Source organism: Aquarana catesbeiana, linkage group LG03, assembly GCF_042186555.1.
Source record: "Aquarana catesbeiana isolate 2022-GZ linkage group LG03, ASM4218655v1, whole genome shotgun sequence".
Classification (NCBI taxonomy): Eukaryota; Metazoa; Chordata; class Amphibia; order Anura; family Ranidae; genus Aquarana; species Aquarana catesbeiana.
In genome coordinates, this window is record NC_133326.1 from 191,139,810 (window position 1) to 191,164,125 (window position 24,316).

At 43.0% G+C, this 24,316-nt stretch overlaps 1 protein-coding gene across 1 annotated transcript in view; it reads right to left on the reverse strand.

The window, feature by feature from the left end:
- Positions 1-718: 718 nt before the first annotated feature.
- LOC141133941 (chloride anion exchanger-like) overlaps positions 719-24,316 on the reverse strand; it is a 48,257-nt gene continuing 24,659 nt past the window's right edge. The window contains exons 10-19 of the mRNA XM_073623552.1: positions 21,654-21,731; positions 21,316-21,411; positions 20,072-20,178; positions 19,710-19,779; positions 19,184-19,276; positions 19,008-19,103; positions 17,654-17,890; positions 17,377-17,431; positions 1,080-1,225; positions 719-808 (exon numbers count right to left, since the gene is read on the reverse strand). Coding sequence (XP_073479653.1) covers positions 719-808; positions 1,080-1,225; positions 17,377-17,431; positions 17,654-17,890; positions 19,008-19,103; positions 19,184-19,276; positions 19,710-19,779; positions 20,072-20,178; positions 21,316-21,411; positions 21,654-21,731 — 1,068 coding nt within the window. The remainder of the gene's footprint in view (positions 809-1,079; positions 1,226-17,376; positions 17,432-17,653; positions 17,891-19,007; positions 19,104-19,183; positions 19,277-19,709; positions 19,780-20,071; positions 20,179-21,315; positions 21,412-21,653; positions 21,732-24,316) is intronic.

Here is a 24,316-nt window from a genome sequence, read left to right on the forward strand (position 1 = left end):
CAGAATCACTTCTATTATGGAACCTGCAACCAGCTCTGTGAAATGTGAACAAACTGTTGTTGGCTGTGCATAGACACTAGATGCAGTTGACAATCATAATAAGCTAATCATATTGCAAACAATTTGGGAAATATTTGTGGTGCCAGTGCGAATGGTTAAGATATCCACTCAGCGGATGTTTTATACAGAGACTCCTTAATTTAGATGCACCTCTATGGGAACTAATGGGGATACCAAATTCATAAAACAACCAATAATCAAACCAAGCCACCTTTAAGTAATTAGACAATAATTACCAAATCAATAAAAGCTATCTGAAGGGTAACTTATTTTTTTAAATTCAAACATGTATGCCTCTCTAGACTGGAGTCAATCAAACAAGAAATTACCAATGGTGTAACAGGTAGTACTTAATTGGGAGAATATGCTCATCATCTTGTATCTGCTTTCCTTTAAAGAAACCTGAACTGAAAGAATATGGCGGTTGCCATTTATAGTGTTTCCATTTAATGGATGCACTGACCTGGGACATTTATGCAGTTTAGTAGTTCTGATTTCTTTCTGACTCCCTAATCTGCATGCTCCTTATGGGTCAGCAATTCAACAAATATTGACACCAGAAACAGTTAGGCAATTGGTATTCTTAGGAGGTCAGTGACAGGCCACTTTTCTTATTTCAGTACGTTTCATTTAACACATACATTGCAGAAACTATCCTTTAAAGATGTGAACTTACAGAATAATCATTTGCTTTGCTGTCTTTACGTGGTGTTTTCATTGCATCAAATTTGGTCTCCTTTATCTCTTCCTAATAAAAATAAAATTAGTATACTTAGTCTCATGGCTGTTTTTCGTGCCCAACATACATAATAAATAAATAAATATATATATATATATATATATATATATATATATATATATATATATATATATATATATATTAAAAAAAAGAATAAAACATTGGCAACAACATGGACTTTCTACAGTAGTAATTAATCAAAATAGATTTAGAGAAACAAAGCTTTAGGAGAACGTTCTAATATGATCTAAAATCATGTAGTTCATGTTGATATTTTTACCTTGGACTCCCTATACTTATATATGCTATGCAGATTCTTCTTGATGAATATATGTAACACCGCATCATGGACAGTTAGGAAAATTATGGAAGTAGTGATGTCATCATCAAAAAATCCACATCGTTCAAGTTTTTCTAAAAGATTACCTAGGAGAAGAATAAAATGATTTAATTGTGTTGTCTGTTACCTATATCCTTCATAATAGTCCTAAGAAAGTGTCTGTTTTCGAATCAAAGATTAAGGATATATTCTGACTTAAAGTAATTGTAAAGTCTCCTTTTTTTTCCTATAAAAATAATAAACGTGTTATACTTACCTGCTTTGTTGCAATGGATTTGCACAGAGCAGCTCAGATCCTCCTCTTCTCAGGTCCCTCTTCTGTGCTCCTGGCCCCTCCCTCATGTTCAGTGCCCCCACAGCAAGCAGCTTGCTATAAGGGCACCTGAGCTGAGTCACAGCTCCCTGTGTCCATTCAGACACGGAGCCCCGACCCAGCCCCTTCTCTCCCCTGATTAACTAGCTGACTTTGTTTGACAGCAGCGAGAGCCAGTGGCGCCGCTGCTGTGTCTCAGCCAATCAGGAGGGAGAATCTCAGACAGCTGAGACACCCGAGGACATCGCTGGCCAGAGAGGGACCTCAGGTAAGTGTTAGGGGGGCTGAGGGGGGCTACTGCACACATAAGGCTTTTTATCTTAATGCCTAGAATGCATTAAGATAAAAAACCTTCTGCTTTTACAACCAATTTAAGTACTATTTGTACCCATTATTAATGAATTATCTATGGCTGCTGGTGATGCATTTTCCATTTGTTTATTTAATTATTTTTTGTTTAGCTCTGTATTTAATTATGTGCACACATAAGAGCTCTTACACACTGGTGCCAACATGCCACAATTTTAGATTTTCATGTCTCTTTTTTGTTACTGATCTTAATGCCCTGAATTACTGGAAAAATATACCTCCCCCTTGAATAGTAGATTATACTATTTGAATTTTTGGCGTACTGGGAGCTAGAAGAATTATTAGATGTATAAATGTGCACATTATATGGACTATATACACAGGAAATTTCTGCACTGGAAGATACAGCGTACCTGTACATGTATTCTCCCTTCCCTGCTCTAAACAGCCATCCCGTCTGTTGATTTCTGTATGGCAACCTCCAATGGAGCTGCCTGTTCAGTTTCTAGTGGGTCAGTTGGTTTCCAGCCTACGATGGACATTCCTGCTCCTGGCACACCATGGCTGGTTCTAACAGCTCATAGCATTTTAAATTTGGGTTGCTCCTATCTTTTTCGTGTAAGATTTCTCTGATCTTATCAGACAGCAGGCCATTCAAGATCTTTTCCTTTGGTCACCAGTCTGTGTCACCCAGAGCTGATCAGCCCTATACGCTCACTATGCAAGCTGCGTAGGGCCCCGCTGCTGTGGGGGGGCCCCCAAGACTGAGCATCCTCCTGCAAGGAAATTTCCCCCTAGGCCTCCTACATTATCTTTAAAACGGCAATGGGCCACTGCGCTGGCTGTCTGTTATTTATTTATTTTTTTGCTAGATGTTGGCCGCGGCGCTGGCTGTCTGTTACTTTTTTTTGTTTGTTAGATGTCGGCCGCGGCGGCCGCCGATTGGCTAGCTGGCTGCTGCTGCGCAAGCTGCGCTGCATTGTGGACCTGCATTGTGCGCTGAATAAGGACCTTATCAGCGCAGCAAACTACAACTCCCACCTTCCAGGAGTCTCAGAGGCAGGTCACGTGGCACATTAGGGGAGGGTATGAGTGGCATCAAGAACGTCCCGTCCCATGTGACTTGCTGAGCTTGTGGGCCTGGGCTGGGCGCTGGCTGCAGAGAAGAGAAGAGACTTGATATGACAGGACAGAATCATCACCCCCCCCCCGAAGTGATGAAAGGACCTGGCTCTCCACTGAAACACACAGCCCTCCCCAGCCTGAACTAAGGTGTGACGACCTCTGTTGTGATAAAACTTATTTACTGTATCCCCTTCAGTAGTAAATTTAAGAAATGATGCATAGCAACAATTTTAAAATTTGGCAGTGGCGGCTCAAGGGCAATCAACCAACCCAACCCCTTCCCCCCCCACCGATGAGCACTGATCAGGCTGCATTGATGGGCACTGTCTGTGCTGGTGAGGCTGCATTAAGGGCACTAATCAGGCTGCGTTGATAGGCACTGATGAGGCTGCATTGATAAACACTGATCAGGCTGCACTGATGGGCACTGTCTGAACTGATCAGGTTGCACTGATGGGCACTGATCAGGCTGCACTGATGCCTGGGCACTCTCTGCACTGGTGAGGCTACACTGATGGGCACTCTCTGCACTGGTGAGGCTGTACTGATGGGCACTGTGTGCACTGGTGAGGCTGCATGGATGGGCACTGATCAGGTTGCACGGATGGGCACTGCTCAGGCTGCACTAGTGAGGCTGCACTGATGGGCACTGATCAGGCTGCACTGGTGTGGCTGCACAGATGGGCAAGTGTAAGTGGAGGCTCTCTAGGGACCCTGATGTAGGGGGAGACCCTCTGGGGACCCTGATGTAAGTAGGGAGGCTCCCTGGGGACCCTGATGTAAGGAGGGGCTCTCTGAGGACACTGATGTAAGAGGGGCTCTCTGGGGACCCTCATGTAAGGAGGGGCTTTCTGGAGACCCTGATGTTAGGGGAGGCTCTCTGGGGACCCTGATGTAAGGGGAGGCTTTCTGGGGATCCTAATGTAGGGGGAGGCTCTCTGGGGACCCTGATGTAGTGGGAGACTCTCTGAGGACACTGATTTAAGGGGGGCTTTCTGGAGACCCTGATCTGATGTAAGGGGATGCTCTCTGGGGATCCTGATGTAAGGGGAGGCTCTCTGGAGACCCTAATGTAGGTGGAGGCTCTCTAGGGACCCTGATGTAAGGGGGGCTCTCTGGGGACCCTAATGTAGGGGGAGGCTCTCTGGGGTAATATATATATATTGTTGTACTTATTCTTTGACTGTTTTTTCAAAGGAGGGAGGATTGTATTGGGAGCACTGAAGTGTCAGGTGTGACTGTCTGGCAATGGTAAATGGTTTACATAGCTCACGGCATCACAGGTCAGGTAGAGGGCCCCTTAGCAGAATTTTGCTTAGGGCCCCAGCGAGGTCAGGATCGGCACTGGTGTCACCCCAGCTGGACTGTCATGCACGCCCTCTTTGCTTGTGGCATACCTCTGCTGCTACATCTTATAAATATATAAGAATAAAAGCAAACATTAATCCAGTTTACCTAGTGATGAGAGGGCTCAACCACTGGGGCGGGGTTACCGGTTCGTCTGGTTTAGACGGGATACCTCCAAAGCTAAGTGGTCACTAATGAAAATTTGGGGGGTGGGGCAAAGAGATGCTCCAAGAAAGCAATAAGGAGGATCAGCCACGGTATACCATATGTAGAAATGAAATTAGCTTTATTATTATGTCAATTATGTCAGTACGTTGGAACGTACATTGTGGAATTATATCCCAGCATACCCTATAATAAAAAACACACATACAAGGTTGACAACATTGTCACAATATGGTGCCAGATCTATGGGCCCCAGGCATACACACCCACATGCATACCCAGTCACAATGGAGATAAATGATGCTGCTATCAGTATTGAGTTGGACCCGGGAATATCATGTTCAAAAAATAGATACTATCAAAACTAGATTTGCCAGTTTATTGGTTGCTGAATGTCCATTTAGGACTTGTATTGAGACTGTTGTCCATAGGTTGATGAAATTCCTGGTGAAGTAATTAATAAAGATATATCACTGAGCACAGTAATGATGGACTTGTCTAGTACTATCATTCATAGAGAGGTATCCCAGATTTATGTATAAGCTGATCATAATGAAATTAATAAATTGTTTAGGCACAGTTATTCATGCAATATCAGACTTGATTTGTCTTTAACCCCTTACCGACCAGCGTGCGACGATATACATCGTCACAATGGCACGGCTGGGCAAATGGGCGTACAGGTACTTCCCCTTTAAATGGCGGCATAGTGGGCACGCGCGCACCCGACGCATACTCCGTGAGCGTGCCCGCGGGTCCTGCGGACTTGATGTCCACTGGGGGCCCGCGATCGTGTCACGGAGCTGCAGAACGGGGAGATGCCTATGTAAACAAGGCATTTCCCTGTTCTGTCTAGCAATATGACAGAGTTCTACTGCTCCCTGTCATCAGGAGCAATGATCTCTGTCATGTTCTAGTGAAACAATCCCCCCTACAGTTAGAATCACTCCCTAGAACACACTTAACCCCTTGATCGCCCCCAGTGTTTAACCCCTTCCCTGCCAGTGTCATTTACACAGTAATCAGTGCATTTTTATAGCACTGATCGCTGTATAAATGACAATGGTCCCAAAATAGTGTCAAAAGTGTCTGATGTGTCTGCCATAATGTCGCAGTCATGATAAAAATCGTAGATCACCACAATTACTACTAAAAAAAAAAAAGAATAATAAAGATGCCATAAATCTATCCCCTATTTTGTAGACGCTATAACTTTTGCGCAAACCAATCAATATATGCTTATTGAAACTTTTTTTACCAAAAATATGTAGAAGAATACATGTCAGCTTAAACTGAGAAAGAAATTAGTTTTTTAATATATTTTTTGGGGATATTTTTATAGAAAAAAGTAAGAACTATTGCTTTTTTTTTTCCAAATTGTTGCTCTTTTTTTGTTTATAGCGCAAAAAATAAAAACCGCAGAAGTGATCAAATACCACCAAAAGAAAGCTCTATTTGTGGGAAGAAAAGGACGTCAATTGTTTGTTTGGGTGCAATGTCGCACAACTGCGCAATTGTCAGTTAAAGCGACGCAGCGCTGTATCGCAAAAAGTGCTCTGGTCAGGAAGGGAGTAAATCCTTCCGGTGCTGAAGTGGTTAAACCTCGTAAGCACGGCAGACAGTGCACAATACATGTAGGTACACTCAGTGTTCACTTTGTACATAAGGGGGAATGGATAAGGAGAGAGACAGTAAGTTTGTAACACAGCCCGAAGGCTCTCACCGCTCGGTAGTGATGGCTGGAACCACCATAATTCTATCCAATCCATGCTTCCCCAGTGAATATAAATGCTTCTGTATTAGTTAGGCTTGAGGAGTGTTCGTTTGGTGCAGTGCAGTCTGCTGTATCTCGGCTGTGCACAGGGGTTTCCGATCAGCTGTGTGGGAGATTAGCTACGGTGGCTCAGAGGTAAATACAAAGCAGACTTATACAGATAGACCAAGGGAAGATGGCGGTGCGGGTAAATAACGCACATTAGCTGGGACACTTGGTAAAGCGTAAGCCTAGTCTGGCGCAACCTCCGTCAATGCATTTCGCACACGTGACCATGCGCTTCTTCAGGACGTTCGGCGTAGGTTATCATGATCGTTTTAAAGGTACAAATGTCCAATCAGCATCTACTACATCAAAATACTATTAGAGGGCCATCTTGTGGTGACACAACATATTGCATTGGTTAAAAAGACAAGAGGGAAGAAGTAGGATAGAAAATAAAGTAATACAAAGAGATTACATGATAAACATAATTTTTCTACTGGCTGCAATCATCATAATGAGGCTGTGTGAGCCTGAAAGTTCAGGCCTCAATTTACAATATCATCAGTTTGTTTAGATCAATGAATTTGATTAAAGTTTAAATTTTTTAATTATTAGATTAGTTCAATAGATGAGACCGATAGACTCCAGGTTTATCTGAAATTAGTGGTTATGTTATGGTTCGAGGAAGACCTTGAGACTTAGCTTATTATTCAAGCTGTTAGGCTGTAAAGTGTTAAGCCTGAAAATCCAAGATTTTTCCTTACTTAACAGGACAGTGTCAAAGTCACCTCTGCGGGCTGACAAGCTGAGTGCAAAAAATCCCTTGAACCTCAGGCCTGTGGATTTACCGTCATGGCACAATAGAAAATGAAATGAAAAATTAACCTTGTATGTGTGTTTTTTATTATAGGGTATGCTGGAATATAATTCCACATTAATGTCACTGTCTTACATTTAGTGGTTTTAACATACTATTGACATATTAATAAAGCTAATTTCATTTCTACATATGGTATACCGTGGCTGATCCTCCTTATTGCTTTCTTGGGGCATCTCTTTGCCCCACCCCCCAAATTTTCATTACACCTCATAAATACCTCAAGTATTGCAGAATAGATTATTCTGCTCTCTGCCTTCTGCTGATGAAGGGAGCCATGAGATCGTCTAACACTACCGCCTGGCTGTACGCTGCTTCTAGGCTTCTAACTATCTTATTCAGGAAATTCTGATCTTCTGCTGACAAGGGTGCAGGATTAACCATCCTGCTTCCCCTTCTAATTTGTTCATGGCCACTTCTGCCTCCAATCATCCATTTGATTGGATCAAGCTATGCAGTCTTTGGATCCAGTCATCCAAGTTCTAACCTTGCCCTAAATTCTTGGGTATCTGTTGTGGCAGAAATCCCGCTAGAAACAAGAGGGTTATAATGGCAATTGTAGTAGGGCTGTTTGTTTCCCTCTGGAGTGTTGCATATGGGCACTGCTGCCATGTTACTCCCATCACTAGGGATGAGCCGAACACCCCCCGGTTCGGTTCGCACCAGAACCCGCGAACGGACCGAAAGTTCGCACGAACGTTAGAACCCCATTGACGTCTATGGGACTCGAACGTTCAAAATCAAAAGTGCTCATTTTAAAGGCTAATTTGCATGGTATTGTCCTAAAAAGGGTTTGGGGACCCGGGTCCTACCCCAGGGGACATGTATCAATGCAAAAAAAACTTTTAAAAACGGCCGTTTTTTCGGGAGCAGTGATTTTAATGATGCTTAAAGTAAAAAAAAAAAAGTGAAATATTCCTTTAAATATCGTACCTGGGGGGTGTCTATAGTATGCCTGTAAAGTGACGCGTGTTTCCCATGTTTAGAACAGTCCCTGCACCAAATGTCATTTTTAAAGGAAAAAATCTCATTTAAAACTGCTTGCGGGTTTAATGTCATGTCGGGTCATGGCAATATGGATGAAAATCAGTGAGACAAACGGCATGGGTACCCCCCAGTCCATTACCAGTCCCTTTGGGTCTTGTATGGATATTAAGGGGAACCCCGCACCCAAATTAAAATAAGGAAAGGTGTGGGGCCACCAGGCCCTATATACTCTGAACAGCAGTATACAGGCGGTGCAAACAAGACAGGGACTGTAGGTTTGTTGTTAAGTAGAATCTGTTTGTAATTTTGAACATTTTTAACGTGTTTAGCTCCAGCCAAAAAATCTTTTCTAAGCTTTTTGGAAAACATAGGGAAGGGTTATCACCCCTGTGACATTTGTTTTGCTGTCTTTCCTCCTCTTCAGAAGATTTCACCTCACTTTTTTGTCCCAATGAAAAATGTTTTTTGAAAATTTGGGTTTTTTTGTGGAACAAGGATTGGAAAGCATCAGTGGAAAGGAGAACTTGTTTTCCCATATTAACTCTTACAGGAGAGAATTTCCCGTCCTAGGGGTAGATTTCATCTCACTTCCTGTTGTCTCCTTCCGTTTGCAAGTAGGAGTCGTTTGTAAGTTAGATGTTTGAAAGTAGGGTCCTGCCCTATATACTCAGCAGAAATTTGGGCCTTAGGTGTTGCTGTGGCCACAACACTGTAAGCCCTCACAGGGCCCTGCTGTGAAATATTAGATCAAGAATTGTAATTACATGCCCCTGTTGAACAGGAGCTGAAAAATTAGGCCTTAGGCACTGGTGCTGGTGCCACAACACTGCAACCCCTCACAGACACTCTAGTTGGAACGCAGGAACGAGCCCTGCTGCAAATTATTGCTTCAAAAATTGTAATTACACGCCCCTGTTAGACAGGGGCAGAAAAATTGGGCCTTAGGCACTGGTGCTGGTGCCACAACACTGCAACCCCTCACAGACACTCTAGTTGGAACGCAGGAACGAGCCCTGCTGCAAAGTATTGCATCAAAAATTGTAATTACACGCCCCTGTTAGACAGGGGCAGAAAAATTGGGCCTTAGGCACTGGTGCTGGTGCCACAACACTGCAACCCCTCACAGACACTCTAGTTGGAACGCAGGAACGAGCCCTGCTGCAAAGTATTGCATCAAAAATTGTAATTACACGCCCCTGTTAGACAGGGGCAGAAAAATTGGGCCCTAGGCACTGGTGCTGGTGCCACAACACTGCAACCCCTCACAGACACTCTAGTTGGAATGCAGGAACGAGCCCTGCTGCAAAGTATTACATCAAAAATTGTAATTACACGCCCCTGTTAAACAGGGGCTGAAAAATTGTGCCTTAGGCACTGGTGGTGGCGCCCAGAACCAAAAATGTTCTTACAAGCTATCAGCGTGATGATTGAGGAGGAAGAGGATAATTACTCAGGGATAGTCACTCAGCATCAGCATAGGCAGTCTTTGAAGGGATCTGAGATTTCAAAAAAAATTATTCGGTTACATCAGCATCAGGTGCTTGGTAGCTGGTGGTGATCCAAGACTCATTCATTTTTATGAAGGTCAGCCGATCGACCGAGTCGGTGGACAGACGCACCCTGTGATCGGTTACCACGCCTCCAGCAGCACTGAATGTGCGTTCCGAAAGAACGCTGGATGCAGGACAGGCCAGTAGCTCAATTGCATACTGTGCAAGCTCTGGCCAGTGATCCATCCTCAAGACCCAGTAACCCAGAGGATTTTCGGTGGGAAAGGTGTCCAAGTCTGATCTTGCCCCTAGGTATTCCTGCACCATGTAAAACAGACGCTGGCGATGGTTGCTGGAACCGATCATACCTTGGGGCTGCGGACCAAAAAATTGTCTGAACGCATCGGTCAGACGGCCACCTTCTCCACCGCTCCTTCTTTGACTGACCGAAGCCTCAGCAACACGTTGTCCAGAAACAGGAGTTTGTAACCTCCCAGTCTCTGGGAACGCGTTGCACAGACCTTTCTGCAAGGCCTCCCGAAGATGTTTCATCCTCTGCTCCCTCTGCGATGGCAAGATAAGGTCCGCAACCTTACCCTTGTAACGTGGATCAAGGAGGGTTGCCAGCCAGTATTGGTCCTTCTCCTTGATACCACGAATACGAGGATCCTTACGCAGGCTTTGCAGGATCAGGGAGGCCATGCAGCGTAGGTTTGCTGAGGCATTCGGTCCGGAGTCCTCTGGGTCACTAAGAACGACATGGTCCGCAGCCACCTCCTCCCAGCCACGTACAAGTCCATGTGTTTCTTGGGACTGATCCCTTAAAGACTGCTGCTGATGCTGAGTGCCAGGCTCCACCTCCATACTGACACAATCTTCCTCCTCCTCCTCTTCCTCCTCGTCCTCTTCCTGTGTGATCGGCGGGCACGCAGGAACACTGTCTGGATAAAGGGGGCCTTGAGAGCTAAGGAAGTCCTCCTCTTCCTGCCTCTGTTCTGCCTCAAGTGCCCTGTCCATTATTCCACGCAGCGTGTGCTCCAACAGGTGGACAAGGGGGACAGTGTCACTGATGCATGCACTGTCACTGCTCACCATCCTCGTGGCCTCCTCGAATGGTGACAGGACAGTGCATGCATCCCTGATCATGGCCCACTGGCGTGGGGAAAAAAAACCAAGCTCCCCTGACCCTGTCCTGGTGCCATAGTCGCACAGGTACTCATTGATGGCCCTCTGCTGCGTGTGCAGCCGCTGCAGCATGGCCAACGTTGAGTTCCACCTGGTGGGCATGTCACAGATTAGGCGGTTCTTGGGCAGGTTAAACTCCTTTTGGAGGTCCGTCAGCCGAGCACTGGCATTATATGACCGGCGGAAATGCACACAGACTTTCCTGGCCTGCCTCAGGACATCCTGTAAGCCCGGGTACCTGCCCAAGAACCGCTGCACCACCAAGTTAAGGACGTGAGCCAAACAGGGCACATGGGTCATTTGTCCCTGTCGGAGGGCAGAGAGGAGGTTGGTGCCATTGTCGCAAACCACCATTCCTGCCTTAAGTTGGCGTGGCGTCAACCACCTCTGAACCTGCCCCTGCAGAGCTGACAGAACCTCTGCCCCAGTGTGGCTCCTGTCCCCCAAGCACACCAGCTCAAGCACCGCATGGCATCTTTTGGCCTGCGTACTTGCGTAGCCCCTTGAACGCCTACGGAGCACCGCTGGTTCCGAGGAAGAGGCCATGGAGGAAGAAGAAGAGGAGGGGGTGGAGGAGAGAGGTGTGTCACAATCAGCATTTTGGAGGCGTGGTGGCGGAACAACCTCCAACACTACTGCACCTTGTCCTGCATCCTTCCCAGCTGCCAGCAGAGTCACCCAATGCGCCGTGAAACTTAGGTAACGTCCCTGTCCATGCCTGCTGGACCATGAGTCAGCGGTAATATGCACCTTACCGCTGACCGCCCTGTCCAGCGAGGCATGGACATTGCCTTCCACATGCCGGTAGAGAGCCGGAATCGCCTTCCGTGAGAAAAAGTGGCGTTTGGGTACCTGCCACTGAGGAACCGCACATTCCACAAACTCACGGAAGGGGGCAGAGTCTACCAACTGAAAAGGCAGCAGTTGAAGTGCTAGCAATTTTGCCAAGCTAGCATTCAACCGCTGGGCATGTGGATGGCTGGGAGCAAACTTCTTTCGGCGGTGCAGCAGCTGGGGCAGGGAAATTTGCCTGGTACAATCTGACGTCGGTGTACCAAAAGCAAATTGCCCACAAGTACTTGGCTGTGACACACCTAATTCTACACCTTCATTCCTCTCACTGCAGGTCTCAGAGAGGACTGAAGGTCTAGTGGGGTTGGAAATCTCAGCTGATGAGGAGCAAGGAGAGATCCTCTTTGTTCTTTGGTGTGGGTCTTTTAGATACGCTTGCCAACGAACTGCATGGCAGGTCAACATATGTCTGGTCAAGCATGTGGTACCCAAGCGGGAGATATTTTGGCCACGCGAGATACGCTTGAGACATATGTTGCAAATAGCAGCGGTGCGATCTGATGCACTCGTCTCAAAAAAGGCCCACACCAAAGAACTTTTTGAATAACGCGCAGAGACTGCAGCGCCCTGCACATGTGGAGCTTTGGGGTGTGATGCAGTCAATGTGCTGCCCTTAGGCTGGCCCCTGGAGGGCATCCTGCCTCGTTGGTGATGTGCTGCCGCCTCCTCCTCCTCCTCCTCCTCCTCCTCCTCCTCCTCCTCCTCTCTCCTATCAGGCACCCACGTTGAGTCAGTGACCTCATCATCCCCTCCCTCCTCATCACTGGAGCAAACCTGGCAGTATGCTGCAGCAGGGGGAGCATGACTGCCAGATTGCTGTCCTTCTTGGGCACCCCCTCTGTCCGCGCTCATGTTACTGCCTTCATCGAGCTCAGTATCGTCATCAGAGCCTTCCAAACGCTGGGCATCCTCCTGGAGCATGTACCCAACACTGTGGTCAAACAGTTCGAGGGAATCCTCATGAGGACATGGTGGAGCTAGGGAAGGAGTCACTGATGACATTGAGCTGAGGGAAGAGGCCGCTGCTTTGCCAGACAAAGCACCCTGGGCATGGGTGAGAGAGGATGAGGAGGATGAGGACGGCTTGGTCATCCACTCGACCAAGTCTTCCGCATGTTGCGGCTCAACATGGCCAGCTGCCGAAAAAAAGGCCAAGCGTGTCCCATGGCCACGTGCTGATGAGGATGCACCGTCTCCACGACCAGCACTAGACACAGAGCCTGCTTGCCCTCTCTTATTGGCTTGTGACTGTCTGCCTCTCCTTCTTGGCCTTCCAGACATACTAATGGCCTGTAGCTGCACTAAGCTGGGATAGAACACCTGTAATTTTCTTCAAGTAGCTTTATATACTGTAACCAGACAAGCCTGCCTGTCAGTAGGAAGATAACAGGAACGGATCTAGCTGAACACTGTGAGCAGGACGCACTGTACTAAATGTAAATAGTCTAGCTGCCTGACCGTGGTACTAATAGGATCAAATAGAACACCTGTAATTTTCTTCAGGTAGCTTTATATACTGTAACCAGACAAGCCTGCCTGTCAGTAGGAAGATAACAGGAACGGATCTAGCTGTACACTGTGAGCAGGACGCACTGTACTAAATGTAAATAGTCTAGCTGCCTGACCGTGGTACTAATAGGATCAAATAGAACACCTGTAATTTTCTTCAGGTAGCTTTATATACTGTAACCAGACAAGCCTGCCTGTCAGTAGGAAGATAACAGGAACGGATCTAGCTGTACACTGTGAGCAGGACGCACTGTACTAAATGTAAATAGTCTAGCTGCCTGACCGTGGTACTAATAGGATCAAATAGAACACCTGTAATTTTCTTCAGGTAGCTTTATATACTGTAACCAGACAAGCCTGCCTGTCAGTAGGAAGATAACAGGAACGGATCTAGCTGAACACTGTGAGCAGGACGCACTGTACTCAATGTACATAGTCTAGCTGCCTGACCGTGGTACTAATAGGATCAAATAGAACACCTGTAATTTTCTTCAGGTAGCTTTATATACTGTAACCAGACAAGCCTGCCGGTCAGTAGGAATTTAACAGGAACGGATCTAGCTGAACACTGTGAGCAGGACGCACTGCACTAAATGTAAATAGCAGGAACGGATCTAGCTGAACACTGTGAGCAGGACGCACTGCACTAAATGTAAATAGTCTAGAAGATAACAGGAACGGATCTAGCTGAACACTGTGAGCAGGACGCACTGCACTAAATGTAAATAGTCTAGAAGATAACAGGAACGGATCTAGCTGAACACTGTGAGCAGGACGCACTGCACTAAATGTAAATAGCAGGAACGGATCTAGCTGAACACTGTGAGCAGGACGCACTGCACTAAATGTAAATAGTCTAGAAGATAACAGGAACGGATCTAGCTGAACACTGTGAGCAGGACGCACTGCACTAAATGTAAATAGCAGGAACTGATCTAGCTGAACACTGTGAGCAGGACGCACTGCACTAAATGTAAATAGCAGGAACGGATCTAGCTGAACACTGTGAGCAGGACGCACTGCACTAAATGTAAATAGCAGGAACGGATCTAGCTTAACACTGTGAGCAGGACGCACTGCACTAAATGTAAATAGCAGGAACGGATCTAGCTGAACACTGTGAGCAGGACGCACTGCACTAAATGTAAATTGCAGGAACGGATCTAGCTGAACACTGTGAGCAGGACGCACTGCACTAAATGTAAATAGTCTAGAAGATAACAGGAACGGATCTAGCTGAACACTGTGAGCAGGACGCACTGCACTAAATGTAAATAGCAGGAACGGATCTAGCTGAACACTGTGAGCAGGACGCACTGCACTAAATGTAAATAGCAGGAACGGATCTAGCTGAACACTGTGAGCAGGACGCACTGCACTAAATGTAAATAGCAGGAACGGATCTAGCTGAACACTGTGAGCAGGACGCACTGCACTAAATGTAAATTGCAGGAACGGATCTAGCTGAACACTGTGAGCAGGACGCACTGCACTAAATGTAAATAGTCTAGAAGATAACAGGAACGGATCTAGCTGAACACTGTGAGCAGGACGCACTGCACTAAATGTAAATAGCAGGAACGGATCTAGCTGAACACTGTGAGCAGGACGCACTGCATTAAATGTAAATAGTCTAGATAGAAGATAACAGGAACGGATCTAGCTAAACTGAATACAGTGTATATATATATATATGCAACACCTGGGATGCATATATATACACAATACACTGTAAGTGCAGCTAACTGACTGACTGTTCTGCCTAATCTATCTAACTCAAATCAAATGACACTGTCTCTCTCTCTCTCTATCTCTCAGCACACCGGAACACACACTACACAGGGCCGCCGTGCAGGCGGCCTTATATAGTGTGGGGTGTGTACTAAATCCCCTGAGCCATAATTGGCCAAAGCCACCCTGGCTTTGGCCAATTACAGCTCTCTCTACTGACAGCGCTGTGATTGGCCAAGCATGCGGGTCATAGTGCATGCTTGGCCAATCATCAGCCAGCAATGCACTGCGATGCCGCAGTGAATTATGGGCCGTGACGTGCCACACGAATTTAGCGCGAACGGCCCATAACGTTCGCAATTCGGCGAACGATCGAACAGCCGATGTTCGAGTCGAACATGGGTTCGACTCGAACACGAAGCTCATCCCTACCCATCACTATTACACAATATAGCTGATCCTCTTCATGGGTGCCAAGTGTAATGTAGAGGTATTAGTTAATTGAAATGCAAACAATATGGTAATGGGGTATGCAATAATCACTAAATAATAACAGGCAATGCAACTAAAACAATAACAAGAGCTGCCTACTAGCAGTTTCCTAACAAAGGAGCTAGGTAGTAGCATAGAACAGTCAATGATAAAATTGATATGAGCAAAGGACTACTTGCAATTCCTCTAGGGAAGGGGTTTCTAAACTTTCTAAACAAGGGACAATTTACTGGCATCAGTGGGAGTAAACAGTATCTCATCTTTGGTATTATGTGGAGAAATAATGCCCCCTTGCTCACAAGAAGGTAGACTGTCTATGACAGTCCAAGTTGCATGTTGGAGGGTTTCCACGGGCAATTGTAATAAAAAGTCTTGGGTCTAGATACTTGAGTGAATGGCTGTAGGCATAGGACCATCTCACTGGAAGCTCAGCACCCTGGAGACAGTTGAAGCAGTGCTCTCTGCAATGGCTGTTTTTTTTCCTGCACCTGCATTCTATAGTGTCCCAAAATGACTGCCCTGAAACACCTCCTGAGCCTACTGGATTTTGGGAAAACTTATTGAAGGAGCCTGCACCCACTATTGGGCAAAAATGACTCCACTACATTTTCTGTTCCCCAGAGAAAAATGAATAATCCTTCAGCAGTGCATGTGTCAGACTAAAAGCAAAATTATCAAGTGCTCAAAAGTCTTTAAAGAGATATGCTTTTCTTTCATTCCCTGTAGTAACCAATAATAGTGCTTATGTATTTGTTTACCTTTATTTCTATTAGATTTTTTTTTAACTGATCGAATATTGTATTAAACTGGCAGTACTGCAGATAATGCTGCAGCCTAAAGGTGGCAGGTTAAAAGCTTTCATTTTTTTTTTAAATGAAGCCCCCAGCCTGCCTGTAATCACTTTGTCAATAATGACATTATTGGTAAACACTCTGATTGATTCCTGATCCATAACAGCAAGGACTCAGAGCCAGATCCAGAAGCCACATAAAATTTCGCCTGCTTGCTCTCAAAGGGTGGACATTTATAAAAGTATATAGAAGGGAAAAAGACCACCGCGCTATATATATGCAGGAAATTAACACAATCGAGAAAATATTTTGAAATTATATAGTGACAAATCAATAAAATTAAAATAGCAGAAGCAGCCGCTAAAAGGTGAGATACACACACTAGAAACAATCAATATAAGGAGCAGCGCTGTGAGTATTATAAGCTTAAAATTGAGCCAGTATAGGTATAAGTGAACCAATATGATACGATGAATAAATATACACAAGATAAAATAACAAAAGTTCGTAATCAAATCATATATATTTTGATAGCAGTTCTAATCCGTGATCAAAATCCAGATAAGTGAGGTGAAGTGAAGAGACATAGGCAGTGACTGACCTCTATGGGCTCCCAGGACAGGAAGAGATCAGACACTTTGTAACTTTCTATGTGTTGTGATTACGCTATGTTGCTCTTCCTTTTTTTCTTGGGGCACTTCCTGTGAGAATAACTCCTAGCTAGGAGTTTATTATCCCCACATTATAGGGATTGTCTGTACGTGGTGGACAGCGGGCTTACCTTAAGGTTTATGAAGTGGTATTTTGGTGTCTCCATCCCATGAAAGGCCTCGACCGGGTTAAGGTCGCAAGCTCTCCTATGCTTGCCGGTTGGTAAGCGCGCATTTTTATTAATATCACAGTGGTGCGGTGAAGGATTCATCCACTCCTTACCTACATTCCTGCCTTTAGACGGGGACCCCCTGCCTATGTCTCTTCACTTCACCTCACTTATCTGGATTTTGATCACGGATTAGGACTGCTATCAAAATATATATGATTTGATTACAAACTTTTGTTATTTTATCTTGTGTATATTTATTCATCGTATCATATTGGTTCACTTATACCTATATTGGCTCAATTTTAAGCTTATAATACTCACAGCGCTGCTCCTTATATTGATTTATAAAAGTATCCCCATCGCAGGGCATTGTGTTAGGGATGCTTGTTTACAGACTGTGGCTTTGAAGGAGTTACATTTTGTAACAATATGCATCCTCAATATACCTCCTTGAATTAAACGTTAAATTGGATGGTACTTACTGTCTATTCCAGCAATATAAACATCAACGTCAACTTTGATAAATTCTTTCATGATCTAAAAAATACAAGTAGTTAAAATAGGTAAGGAGAATGCTGTTGATACATAATCAGATAACTGTTACTTAAATTACTATGCACAGCTGCACCAGATTCCGTGTTCACTAGTTTTAGTAAATATCCCCCACTGAAAGAGTGGTGAATACAGATAGGGACAGATAAGGATGTAAGGATCCCCTGCTTGCCAATACATCTGCTCAATAAATGAAATATGACCTACCGCTTTTAAGCCTTTCATTCCAGACATGTCTATGAAGGACACTGCTCCGAAATCAATAATTAAACTATGGAGATCAATCCTGGGAACCTTGATATTATTTGGCAGATCTGCATTCCAGTCAATGACAATGGGTAGGTCAGCAGTATTAATGGGCTTGTCCAATTCTTCAATGTGATTATTGTCTATTTCTTCATAATCAGACTCATTGGTGTCAAATGATGTACAAATCACACCCTTCTGCAATAGAAGATGTTTGAGCATTAACTGAAATATTGACATCTCTGCATGTTTCTGAAAAAAAAATCTGATAACTGATAAAATGAGGTACTGATGCAGTGTTATCAAACAAGAGTTTCAATGTGCCCCCAACTACCACCCACCCATCCCATCCCTATGGTCTAAAAGGATTAAAACAGCTCAGTACAAGATTCTGTATTTGTTGGGTATTACTCCTTAGCTAGACATAGACAGCACCACCTGGCTCAGCAAAAGATTTTAAAATTGACTGAGCTGGATTAAAAATTATTGTCAGAACAATGACTGCATCAGATGCATCACTGTTTGGGTGTTCAGTCAGTCGTGGGTGCTAAAGCCTTAAAGTCTTAATACAATAGCTGACATTATATTTCGGTATGGATGGGTGAATCAACTGGGTTGAACAGGAGAATTCTAGCTGTTAATGACTAGCATAACTTACATTACACCTACACTTATGGAAACTAAAGTTGAGGATTAATAGCGATAAGATTATTAATTTTTCCTGACTAATTCAAATTACTAGCTTTGTAGCATTTATTTTCAGTATATTACAGTAAGGCTTAATTGCATGAATCTTAGATTACATGTAAAAACAGTGTGCTTAACAGTTTAATGGAATAGGATAGAGTAGGGAAACATAAAATTCCTGTCAGTTTTTTTCTTGTTGTCTATGTACCATTGGGGAATTTCTCATCACTTCCCGTCACAGAGAAGTTAGAGGAAATCTCCAAGCGTGAAGAGTGTCCCCCTCTTAGATAGTGTAGTTGTCAATAGAAAAGGTGTCCCTATCTTGTGCCCCTTCTTATGGGCTATGGGCACAAGTTTAACATTTTGGATGTCCACTAAATTTCTTTCTTGATAACAATGGTCATTAGTACAGATATGGAGTGAATTTCCCCTATGGGGACACAGGCAGTACTTAAAACTTGACATCGGGTCTATCAATTCCGCACTATATTCAAAAACTTAAAAAAAAAAAAAAGTTTTATTCCTATTGATACACTTTGAAAAGACTTTGTGATATCACTCAAAGATTACTGAAAGTTGTAGTTTTATAGTTTGCACTGTGTATATTACACAAATATTTACTACTTACTGGCGTAGTATGAAGTTCCCCTTTATCCAACAGCTTCTTTATCTTTCTCAGCGCTTTATTTCGCTTGCGCAGTACTCTAAGTGGGTTAAACCCTGCCTATAATAAATTAAAAGCAGTCATATTTAATGTGTTGAAGTAAATATAAAACACGGATCTTTGTATGATGCCTAACTTACAGCAGCAGTGAGTTTATCCCTAAAAAAGTCAATATTGGCAAAAAATATTGGTGATGGACATCTGAAGATCTTGATTCCTTGAGGCTCTTGTATCTTTAAAAAAGAAACAAACATTTGTGTTTTAGATGTTTATTATTAGAGAAAAAAAAATGGAATAAAAGGACAGTAAGGATAAAATATTAATGTAATGGTTAGGTATGGTGAGATGGAGTTTTACACACAAAAACCAAAAGGGTTAAAACAGCACCACCAGGATTGCCAAACAAATAGTAATTAGCAACTTGCCAGATTCATCTACCTTACCTGGAAAAATCCCTAATGGGCTCTCTAAGTCATGCTTATGGGTAATTTTACTTTTAAAAGGGCATCCTAGGTTATGTTATTTTTCCACAGCACTGTTTTCTAATCTTAGCCTAAACCATCTGGATCACACGTTCTCTGGCTACCAGTCAATAGAGACAACAGAGTCTAAAGGTTTCAACTGGACAGACCCTTTCTGGTAGACTATATAGTATATTATACTTACATTTGTATAGTCCTTTCTGTTTCTGTAAATGTCTGTTCCCATAACATTTGCAACCTGTGAGCACTTTGGACTGCAAAAGATCCAAAAACAGTAGTAAACATGTGTTGCACATATCTGACCAATAGGTATCCAAAATAATACAGCTATGGAATCAAAGTAAAATTAAGTAGGTGGTATGCAGTAAAACACTAGTAACACGTCTAGAAGAAGTTGCTATTACAAATCTGTGGTATTTTAATTTGAGATTTTGGTATTAAAATGAATTGCTTATAATATAAATATACTGTAACTTTTACTCGTCTATGGTTATTTCTCACACCTGTATACTAAATAGTGTAGGCTAAACACAAAACACTACTTACAACTGTGCACGAAACACCACAGTCAGCAACTCAAATCCAACTCCTGCAGCCAGTCCAAGGTCAAGCCCAAGTAGGACAGCAGCAACAAAGGTCACCACCCATACCAACTGCAAACAATGAAATGTTAGCTGTAGATTGTGTCATATCTACTAATTTTATTTATTTACCTTATTAAAAATATGTATAGTGCAATATACAGTAGACCATAGCAACTGAACAGATTTCATCTTGCTGGCCAATTTATCTAAAATGTGTATCCTTTTTAAATGGCTGGAAGTACACAATTAGAGAAATATATAAATATACCGGTAAATAGAAATATATAAACCCCAAAACACACAACCTTTTCTGTATGTTTGCTCAGCAGAACGTTCATAAGCACCTTTATCTTTAATGACTGGGTTGTAATGCAAAACTGCTCTTGCGGTTAACACCTGATTCCTGTTCAGGTGAACCTGGGAAGATGTAAAATTCATAGACAGTTTTAGTTTGGACTTGATTATCCCTATGGAGGATTTTAAGGCAAACTTTAAACATACTATTAAAGTGGGACCTCTCCAAGTGGTACCATGCTGCCATATCCCCCCCAACAGCTCCTGTTTATTAATGGTCACAATATTACAGTTACATGTTTCATTTGCTGTATTACATTTCAAGTATTGCTAAACAATAAATTTATACAATAATCTCAATATACAGTATTTCCCCCATCTGACTTCAATCTGCCATCAGTGTACCTAAAAATTAGACTGAAGCCTGGTTTGCTCACCAGTGAGAGCTAGGACCCCACAATACAAAGGGATCTTACTCAAATAAGGAATTTCCCTTTTTCAAGGGAAAATGCACTTTAAAGACAGCAGTTAAAAAATAAATCACATATCAATAGAACACTTTCTTGATAATTTTTTATATTGTTAAAGTCCTTGATGTATTCTTGTTGCTTTAACTGGGTAAGATATGCTATCTAAATTAGTCCAAGGAGGTAATTTATAGAGTCTGAATCTCTATTGACTCCCACTTTTTTATAACACTTACAAGACTTTGAACTCATAGTGGAGTCCATACAGCGCAAACAACCAGTTTCCTATTCTGGCAGCTATCATATCAATTTCTTGCAAATACGTATTATGCTTTCATTAATTATTGGCCCCGGTACTTGGATATTGCACAACTTTTTTCTAGAACACCAATAAGCAAAATAAATACAACAGAACAAAGACTTGACAACTCAATGTACTACTTACACAATCATATTTGTCCTTGCGAAACAAATTAGGAATTTCATTAAACTGCATCAACATTCCCTTTAGATTGATCACGACCAATGCTGCAAGTACAGACTGTAAAAAAGATACACCTATTAGGGTTGGATTTAACTGTTTACTTAAAGCAACAAAAGATCCAATCTCAACTAAAGTGCCTTTACTGCTTGTTAAGAATATGTAAATATTTTAGTGGGCGTATTCTGGGTACAAGTTGCTTTTTTAAAATTACTCAGCCTAATGAATAAAAATAAATATTTGTGTTAAAACTTCTATAAAGTAAGTGTTATACATTTTTAAAATTGAGACTTAAATATTACCTTTTGTAATGGTTCCAGAAGGAATCCGATAGCCAAAGTGACGATCATAACAATTATAGCTGATAGAAGTCCTGCCACCTGTAATTGAGTGCAGGTAGATAAACTGAACAGTGTGTAGTAGGGAAAAGATCTTTTTATTTTTATTACAGGAACAGGGCAAAGGTTTTTTTAATCCCTCTCAAGCAGTCTCTTCAACCTTCTGAGGGTTAGCTTAGCATTTCTTGCCAAAGAGATAACCATTGTCATTGCAAACCATGCTGCCGCTCTGGGTCCCATTAGCACTCAGGGCCCAGTACTGCCTGACTATATAGTAAATTTATGTAGTGATAAAATAGCATTTGGCAAATACTTTACGTAAAGAACTCTGGGAATTTTATTGCGAGGATAGCAAAATTGATTCTGTATCACAAGAGGGATTACCTTTGATGTGCAAAGTAAAGAGGCAAGGGGTCCCATAATTGTTCTGCTTAATTACACTAAAACAATAATCTAGAAATCAAAAGTGTTACTTGTTACATGTAATTTTTATGGTCACCTTTTCCCTTTAAGAGGACATTTTATGGCCAAAAGTGAAATAATTTATAAGGCAATTTGCTAAAGCAAATCTTTACTCCTAACAGCATAATAGAAGAGTTTTTCCTGAACCCTGAGTGGTAATTTTCAGGGTGCAAAGAAGGGCTAATAAATTCTTCGCTAAATCACCTAGAGGTACAAAGGTAAGCACCATCGCCTGATTAACTACAATTTTCTTTTAAACCCAATTGTGTATTTAAAGTGAACACATGCTCAATTACTTCTTAACTAACTCTGCTCCATGGACTTTTATTGGAGTTCGCTATCTCCTCTTAATATATGTAACAGATATTGCACAGTATGATTATAGATATAGTAACACTGTTTGTCATGCTAGTAACAGAGTGTATACAATAAATAAAAAACAAAATGACATAAATGTAACTGATATGTTAAAGCATTTGACAGTCTAACTCTCATAAAAACACAGTATTATAATACGAGATCACTTTACATCAAACAGTATAGAAACATGAATTCTCCTAATTGGATATTTAAGTAGTAAAAGCAGACCGAATAAAGTTCTAACTCCACTATTTACTTGTGCCATGCTATGCATCCCTAATTGGTCACTCATCATAAAAGTAGATTTTGGCACTAGGTCTGATGCAAAGGATCCCAGAGTAGAAAAAGTCAGTATGCAAACACGGGGTTATATTAGATGGGGTAATTATGGTTGAAAACTACCAGTGCAGATTTCCTAGCTCTAAAAGGTATTAAGTTCTCACTTTTGTAGCTCCCTCTGCCAGTTCTCCTGTCAAGTACATTTCTAGAAGTTAATATAACATTTACAAATATATTTAACAATTTCTTTAACTCCTTGTCTACCAAGGTAGATTTATACATGTCTTGGTTCTCAATGTGTTAAAGCAAGCTCCACGACTGCAGTCTTGAGCTTGGTATGGACTTTTAGATCTCTGTCTTAGAGATCCCTCCCCAGTGGTGCCTGCAGTGGTTCCCGGACTCTAATGAACCCGGAAGCAACATGTATTATGCCACTTCTGGGTTCATAGCTGTCATTTTCTGGCTACTGTATGGGAGTAGCAGTTAATAAAACATGATATGTGCAGAGGCAACATTGGGGGTCTAATAGAACTCTAATATCTCAATAAATTCTTTTATATGTTTTACCCTTGCTTAACCACTTTGAGTCTCATGGGCCAATTTACAATGGGACCCAGCGGTTAGAATCGCCAGCTGGGACCCAACATTCAGCCCAGGAGCAGCCCCGATCAACTTCAGGCTTCCAATCCATCTACAGATAACTCCATAAAAGCATGCTCTGTAGAACTGAATGTAAACACAATGATTCTAGGAGTGTAGTGACATCATTGCACTTTCTGACAGTAGCTGTTTCAGCTCTGTCCAGCCTCTCTTTGCACCAGTACATGACCTCTATAGTAATCTATTGCTGGTTGACTACAGTAATCTGTTGTTGCACAGCTGTAAGGGTAGTTTGGATCAGATCTCCATTGACCAAATCCAGACCCACCATGAAAAAAAGTGTAAAAAATTGAAAAAAAGTTAAATATACAGGGCCTGCCAAATAAACAAGTTAGCCTATGTTGAGGAGCCTCTATTTAATATTATCTGCACTATAATGTAGAGAAGATATTAACTTCAGATCTCTGCCTGGTCTGACCCTGTGAAGCTGCCTTCTCCCTCCCTCCTCCCTCTGCCTAAATTGAGGGAAGGAGGTAGCCTAGAGCTCTGTTCTGCTATGCTGCCTGCATGTCAGGTCACCTTGAGGCTAAGTGACAGATGCACACCGTTGGGATCAGGAGTGCATCGCAAGGTAGTGGACCCTACGGCTGACTGCTGCGGATGGGAGTCAGGGTGGTAAGGAAGGCAGGGCCGCTGGAACAACAGCATGGATCCCACTAGGGTTAGAGTGTAAGATTCCCTGGGGTGTGGAGTCTAAGAGCCAGCAGGTGTTTACCAGAGCCTCTAGTGGTGAGGATGGACTGGGCTGCAAATGGCTCCAGGTCGCGACCCCCAGGGTCCCTCAGCTCACACCCACAGTAGGCAACAGGAGGATAGTAAGGGAATAAACCAAGGCCGGGGCCACAAGCAGACAAGGACAACAGAGT